The sequence below is a fragment of the Chaetura pelagica genome, unplaced genomic scaffold (assembly GCF_000747805.2).
Source record: "Chaetura pelagica isolate M959 unplaced genomic scaffold, ChaPel_1.0 scaffold120, whole genome shotgun sequence".
NCBI lineage: Eukaryota > Metazoa > Chordata > Aves > Apodiformes > Apodidae > Chaetura > Chaetura pelagica.
The window spans coordinates 1129122-1136849 of NW_009951952.1; the positions used below are offsets into that span (position 1 = coordinate 1129122).

At 51.9% G+C, this 7728-nt stretch overlaps 1 protein-coding gene across 1 annotated transcript in view; it reads left to right on the forward strand.

Moving 5' to 3' along the window:
• LPAR5 (lysophosphatidic acid receptor 5) overlaps positions 1–7072 on the forward strand; it is a 14089-nt gene extending 7017 nt beyond the window's left edge. The window contains exon 4 of the mRNA XM_009999013.1: positions 6914–7072. Coding sequence (XP_009997315.1) covers positions 6914–7072 — 159 coding nt within the window. The remainder of the gene's footprint in view (positions 1–6913) is intronic.
• Positions 7073–7728: the final 656 nt, after the last annotated feature.

The window sequence follows — 7728 nt, forward strand, 5'->3', positions numbered from 1 at the left end:
GCCCCAGAGAGCCTGCGTGGTCCCCGGGGCTGCCTCACTGGGGAGCCTTAGGGCTCAGGAGGTGGCTTTGCGGGTACCCGGCATCCTGGGAGCGCAGGGAGCGAGGGGGACCCCCCTCCCCCGTGTTCCCAGGGGCTCCATCCCCGGCCCGCAGCCGGGCTCCCTGCGGGACGGTGCGGCAGGGAGGAAGGAAGGGCCTGGCTCTTCTTCTCCCCTCCCCTCAGCCTCTGGGGAAAAGCAATTTAAAAAATAAATAAATAAATAAAAAGTGGTAACAGAAGAAGCTGTAAAACAGAAGGTGTGAGAACTTTTTCCTTGGGAGCCGGGGAAAGAAGGGAGGTTCATTTTGCTGTCAGGAGAGCAACACCCCAGCCACCAAATGAAGCCCAGAGAAGCAACAGCACTGAGAGCGTTTGGACACAACAGCCTCGGCTGGCACCCCGGCCAGGGGCCTCTGGGAGGGGTTTCCCTGCTCAGAGCCCCGGTGGTGCTGAACCCGCACACCCAGGCAGCGCTGCCGTGGCTGGAAACGTGCCCTTTGGCTTCAGAAGTGCCAGACTTCCTTTTCTCCCAGTGGGCTCCTGGTGCACAGGTGTCACGTCGTGCTCGGTTACGCAAGGACAGATTGTTTTCTCCACAAAGTCCCTTCTTTGTTCCCCGCGGGGGCAGAACACTGCTCACAGAGGAGGGGGGGGGGGAAGTAGATAGTTGGGGTTTTTTTCTCCTTCCACATGCAGTGTACAAGCCCATCAGCTGCCTGCTGCACATACCCAGACCCCGTTCTGCCAACAGGGCTCTACCTTCCTCTCGTGTTTTGTCATCCCCGTGTCCAGCAGCATCATCAATTTGCATTAACTGATGTCACAAGAGGCCCAGAAGCCAATAGGGTATTATTGCTGTTTTATAGGCAGGAAACCTAGTAGGTAAAACATCTATTTGGAGTTTGCTTTGGGTGTCACTTTTTGAAATGCTAGATAGCATGTAGATGTTCTCTGGGCCTCTCCTGTTGATTTTCAGTCACAAATTCAGGACCTAAGTAATTTTGCAAATCAAACACCAAAGTTTCAAGCTTTGCAAGAAGGGGCAAAGGGCTGGTGGCTTTTGAGTGCTGGTGCCCAGTGTCATCTGGGAGGCTCTGGGGCAGGGGCTGCTAAGGTGGTGGCAAGGAGTCCCCAAACATTGTTTGTGTGAGGAGATTAATTTTCCAGATGCTTCTATATCAGTGTGCAACTGATAATGAGCAAGGGGAATTAAGCATTCTCATTGATGAGCATGCATTTGATATCATTAGCATTACAAAAACCCCGGTGGGACGATTTGCATGATTGCAGTTTTGGAGTTCTCTGTTAGGGCCTATTCAGAGAGGACAGGGAGGTTAAACCAAATAAATAAAAAAAAAAAAAAAGAAAATAAAAGGAGTGGGGGGGAAACAGGCTGCGGTGGCAGAGGGGGCAGCAGTCGCTGCTCTGCAAATGCTGAAAGCATCGCAGTGCGTCCTGCGGGCTGCTGGGCGGGGGCAGCAGAGGGGCCGGGGGGAAAGGGAAGGGACTCATAAATCTGGGTGCTGTGAGAGACCTGAACCTGGCAGAGGTGTGGAAGGCTCCTGCAGCCGTAGTGAGGATGCACCAGGAGGGCTTGCTGAAATTATTGGCGACACACAAGGACAGGATCAGTGCGTTGCGACGGGTAGTGAAGCATCAGTTGTTGGCCTGGGAATGGGAGGTTGTCTTCATGGCCTGGTTTCTCTGTTTGCACACCTGGAGCATAACCTGAGCCACCACCATGCAGGCTTGGTGCTCCAACAGGACCTGCATATAGAGGAGGGAAGTGATGTGCAGACTTAGTCATGAAGAAACCGTGGCAGAAAAGTATAGATAAGATCTGATAAAGTTTATTGCCCAGCCAAAGAGCTCGTGGTTGTAACCAACAGGAAAGTGCCAACTTATTTCAGAGGTGATGTGAATGAGAAATTTAGAAAGTAAAAGGTTAAGACAGAGAAAAAGGTGCCATGGGTCATTCTGGCATTCTGCACTTTGTGCCTCCTAATGGGGAGGGGAAGAAAAGCCATGACTTACCGGACGAGGAAGAATTAAATAAGGGAGAAGCAATAGGAAAGTTCTCTGACTACTTAATTTAGAAATGGTATTTATTGACTTTAGCTGTTTCAGAGTGACTGCCAGTAGCAATGCATCATCAATCTGATAAGTAGACCATTGCCACAGGCAGGGTGACATCGATGCTTCAGAGGGAAATGGCCAGGCTCATCACTTCAGCTATTTTTGAAGCCCAGGATGGCCCTGTCACACAATTCTCCATTTTGCTTTCTTCCAACCTGACCCTGTACAACTCCGTTCCCTCCATGCTGTCCTTCCTCATCTCATTTTCTAGACATGCAGCCCAAAAGTACTAAGAAAAACTATTCCCTTCTAAAAACCAGAGGCATTTTGCACCAAAAGCACAATTCAGCTGGGAAAGCAACCAAAACAAACTGACTGTGCCTGCCTTTTCCACCACTTCTGTTTCTGTCCTTGAGTTGGTTTCTGCAGCCTTCTATAGCCTTCACCAATTTAAAAAAAAAATACTACAAACTACTTTTGCAAAAAAAGTGTTGACTGCTGGCTTGGGTTTAGCATGGGGATGGTGTTAGTGGTGCTGAGAAATAACCTCCTTAGTGCTGATGTTCTGATCCGTCTGAGCTTTGTAGTGCTTTTCCTGCCTGCTGGGCTGTGCAGGGTGGTTGGTGGTGGGTAGGAAGCTCAGAATCTGACAGACAGCCCTTCCCCATGCAGGGTTCCTGTTAACAGCTGAGTGCTGGGGAGGACAGTTGTCCTGCTTTATGTTTCAGATTGCCAGGGTTGCCTGTGAGACATCAGACACTGCACTGCAACAAAGCCCTGAAGGAACAAGCTAAAGCTCTAAGACCTACTGGAGAAGATGCTTGTGCTCCTCACCAGAGGAACATTTTGGTACACTGACAGCACAGTGACCCTACCAAGAACACAGGATCTTCATAGCACGGTGTATCTGTGTCTGGAATGTGGGGAAATTGTCCCAAATGGCCTTTTTTCTCTGCATTTTGGACTCATGCCATGATGAGGGAGGCTGTTGGAATTGGACATGGGGCTTTGCTTGTGCCTGAACCTGCAGCCACTTGGAGTTACAGCTTCCTGATCTCACGTAGTTCATGAGTGCCAGTTGATACTCCTTGTCCTGCACAAAATCAGCATCAAATTCATCTCAAGTTCCCTAGCTTAGGGAGTGATTTCCAGGCTATAATTTTGAAGAGAGAGTTGGTCAAGGAAAGTCAGCATCTCTTTCTCGTGTTTTGTTTGTTCCCACTGCTTCTTGTGGGGAGGGGGAGGAAAGAAGCATCCATAAAGGGGGGCAAATTGCAGAAAGAGAGATTCCACTTGGCTGTACATGCAGCTCCTGCAGAGTAGACTGGAAACTTTGTTGGTAAGGCAATCCTTGTTTTGGCTGGCGGGTGGAGTTCATGTGGCTGTTGGAGAAATAATTCTGTTCAATAAAATGATACCACAAAGACTTGAAGGCCAACTTCAACATCTGATGTTGTTCCCAGATGTTGTTCTGGGGGGTTTCTTAATACTGTTCTTGCTTCTACTTCAAGTCTATGTGACCACATCTGTCAACAAACACACCAGAAACATGTCTGGGAATGGCACACCTTGTAGGGCTTGGTCCCTCTGAACCTGTCCCACTCTGTCCTCCACAGTTTTTGAAGAGGGTGGGTAAAGGAGAAGAATCACAGCCTTCAACAGATTTTGGGTGGACCCCATCAACAATTGTGGTGAAACCCTTTACAGCCTGGGCAGCAAGATACTGTGGAGGGCAGGTGTCATTGTAAGGGGTTGTGGGCAGGAATTAAGCAGAGGTACAGCACAGACCTTGGAAGCACCTCACCCTTTTCTGCATAAAGAGCTTTCTTTCTGTTCTGGTAACTCCACCACCTCCTGAAAGTGCAGGATTTGTCAACCAGATGAGTCTTCATTAATTGGGTTCGGTCTCTCTGACATTACCAGCAAGTATGGAAAGGGAGTGGATGAGGATGTGTGGACCAGGAGGGATGATCTTTTGCCCATAAGATGATCTCAGGATGTCATCTGTCAGTTAGTGAAGGATGCAGATCCTTTTTTTGGAGTAACTCCTTTGTGTTCTTTCACATGTGGAGAATGGCAGCTCGGAAGCTGCTGTAGAATCCACCCCAATTTATCCCTTCTGGCTTTTTCCTTCTCTCCTTTAGCACTTCAGGGTAGCAGTGCTGCCAGCCTCAGCACTCTGGAATCATGACTCAGGAATGATGAGATGCAGGAACCTGAGAGTTTGCTTATGCTGCTAGAACAGGACAGACCCTGGTGCTTGCTTGGCCCACTCCTTGCCCACCCATCCACCTCAAATCTCTTTGCCCTGTTACCTGAGTGCACCTCCTGCCCTCTGGCTCCTTAAGGAGTCTTGTCACAGCCCTTGTTCTTTCCTATCCCCAAGTCCAGTGTCATTACTCCCTTCCCACCACCTTTAACTCCCCTTTTTTCCTCATTTCACTGGCTCCTTTCTCCTGGTTTTGCCACAGCTCCCACTACTAGATTGCTTGTTCAACTCGTCCTTCCCTCTCCCTAGGCCCTGCTTCCACTACAGCTGCCAGTCTTGACTTTAACCCCATGTGCTCCGATTTTTAGTCTGGTCACATTATTCAGCCAGTTCTTTTCTCCCTTTTCCACCCCTTTTTTTCCTAATGATTCCTTCTGTCTTAATCCCCACACCAGTTTTAGTACCTTTAGGCTCCCTGCCCTCATCTGTTCTCCGTGCTTCACTTCCCCAAGGGACTTGCTGTCCTCCTTGCACTTTTTTAAAGGCTTATCATTAATCAAAATTCTGCCTGGATTTTTCATGGGATAGTGAGGAGGACAGCTTTGATGTTTCCTTCATAGGCTTCTCTTCCTCCTCCAAAGCAGCCGGGCTGGAGTTCTTCCTAGTAAAGGACTGTTCTTTTTAACATACATATTAACGGTCTAAAGCAAAATCGTTTGCTCTGTTTTGTTTGGTTGTTGTTTTTTCCCCTGAGTAGATTAAATGTGCAGCCTGAAGCCACATACAAAAAGAAAATTAACAAATAAATAAAAAATCAGAGGTAGGTGGACAGCCAGGATGGAAAATTTCTGCTCCAATCATAAAAGTTATAAGCAACTGAGCAGTTTACAGTGGGAATGCCCAGAGTGTCTAATTCCAGGTCTGCTGGTAACTTTCTCCTTGGTTCATCAGCAGTTTGAACTTGCCACTCTGGGATCAGTCACATCCCTGTTCCTAGCAGCTCCAGGGTAAGTCAGGACTAATGTACTTGCTTTGCCATAGATGGTGTCTCCTCAGAAGCTTGGTGTGATTTGCAAAGCAGATGGAGAAATGAGACCTGCTGGCCGGAAACGGCCTCTTTACACACCAAGCCTGCAGTGTTGCTTTGGGAAGAGAGAAGTGCAAACATGAAACCTCAAGTTTGTCATCATCTGCTTCATCTGTTCAGAGTGTCACCAGTGCAAATCCATCAGTTGAAAAACACCCTCATTCCATTTCTAAAAACAGCTAACGTGGACATGTCAGAGCCTGACCTAAGATGGAACGTTCTGAAGTGGTATAATTACATTTGGGGAGCTCTTAAGTAAAGGAAGAGGTACCTGTTCACTCAGTGCAGTCAGAGCCTGCGGGCTGGTGTGGCTTGTTGCCCAGGCCACTCATGCCCCTCCTGTGCCCTCTGGCATTGGACAGGCACTAAGCAGCAGCCAAAACATGGCCCCACTGCAGCAGGTGCCCTGTTCCACCACGAAAGGTGTGACAGAGGGAAGGCTGCGTGACACAGGACCTGTGGTGGGGGCTGAGGAGGATGGGAGGAGAGGGAGGGCATGCAGGGGAGAGGAGGAGTGGGCTCCTGGCAGGGCAGGCAGGCTCTGAAAAGAGGGATGCACCCCTGGGGTCCAAGCATGGGCACTGAGGTTGGCCCAGCTTCCCTAGCTCAGTCCTGCTCTTGCAGCTGTTGTAGACCTGCTGTTCTGTCACCAGAACTGAGGCAGGAGCAGCTTCTGCTGCAGGAGGCCAGTGGTGGGCACCCAAGGGACAGAAGCATCCCAGCTGCAACCATTCCCACGAAGGGAGAGTGTGGCCAAACCACAGATCTATCCCATTAAAGTCAGGCTTGAAGCAGTTTAAGTTCCTCCTCTGCATCAGGCACTCCTGGTGTTTTACTAAACAGATGGAACCTTGATCTGAACACATCACCTGCAGATGGTGTAGAATCCCAGAATGGTTTGGGTTGGAAGGGACCTTGAAGATCACCTAGATCCAACCTCTGTGCATGGGCAGGGACACCTCCCACTAGACCAGGTTGCTCAGAGCCCCATCCAACCTGCCCTTGAACACTTCCAGGGAGAGGACACTCCCTAACTTCCCTAGGCAACCTGTTCCAGTGTCTCACCACCCTCACACTGAAGAATTTCCTCCTAACGTCTCACCTAAATCTCCCCTCTTCCAGTTTTGATCCGTTCCCCCTCGGACCACGCTTTGCAAACTGAAGCTCTGTGCTGCTGGGCCTACCTTGGTCCTTCAGCTGCTCTCTGTGTAAAGGAAGCGGGAGACATCTGTCTGTCTCCCTGGGGGTCCAGATTTGAGCCCTACCCTGTGGATGCCCAAAGTGCAGGGAAACACGACAAACAGCAAGCAGGAAGGATCCTCAGAAGGACTCATTGCTTCCCGCCCCAAAGCCCGGAGCTCCCTCTCCAAGACCCTGGGTGCTGCGGGTGCTTGCTCGTTTCCCACTGACGCGGGAACACCATCCCGCGGGAAACGCTGACAGGCAGAAGAGAACACCCTCGGCTTGCTGCATCCCCTGCTGCCCCACGCTCCCCTGCAGCCGCTTTCCCCGCGAGCAGCTCTGCCGCAGGGGGACTCCCTGGGAAAGAGGGAGTTTGCCAAAGGGGGCTCCTGCACCCAGCGCCGCCAGACAAAGGGACCACACCTCGGCAGCACTGCCAGCGAGGGAGCAGGGCTGAGGGTGGATGTGCAGGCCTAGCTGTGCTCCTGCAGACCTGGTTTCCCTGGGATGAGGCCGGGCAGGGAGCCTTCCCCCTGAAGCAGCGCTGCCCGGTTTCCCACTGGGAAGGCAGACCCCGTCCTGCTTGCCTTTCCTGGCAGCAGCACCCAAGCCGCTCTAACACCCGCCTGCGCTCTGCAGGGAGCTGGTGGGTGCCTTGGCGGTGTCCCTCCCTGCTGAGCACCGAGGGAGCACCCCTCTCTGCCTCCATACTTCCCATCTGCAAAGTCTACCCCTTTTTGGAGGCTCCATCCAGGGCACGGCCTTGGCTCTTCCCCGCCGGCGAACCTTCCCACGTTATCCCAGCTCCTTGGGGCTTGGGTGTTACGTCCAAGAGGGGGGAAAAAAGGCCGAAAGCAAAACCCGCAGAGGGGAAGGAGCGCGTTCAGGAGCAAAACGCGCCCGTCTGAGGAGAGAGAGGATGAGGAGTTATCTCCCGCAGCAGGCGCTTGGGTCAGGCAGGCGGGAGGGGATAAGGAGGCCTGGGCGAGGTTCCTGGTTGGCAGCGGGGCACCCACCCAACTAGGTCAGGCCGGGTGGCCGTGCGGGCTGTGCCAGCGGAGCCCCGGGCCCCACCGGGGGCTGCGGCCCGACGGGGCGGGCAGGCGGCAGGGGCTGCGGGGCCCCGGGGGGGG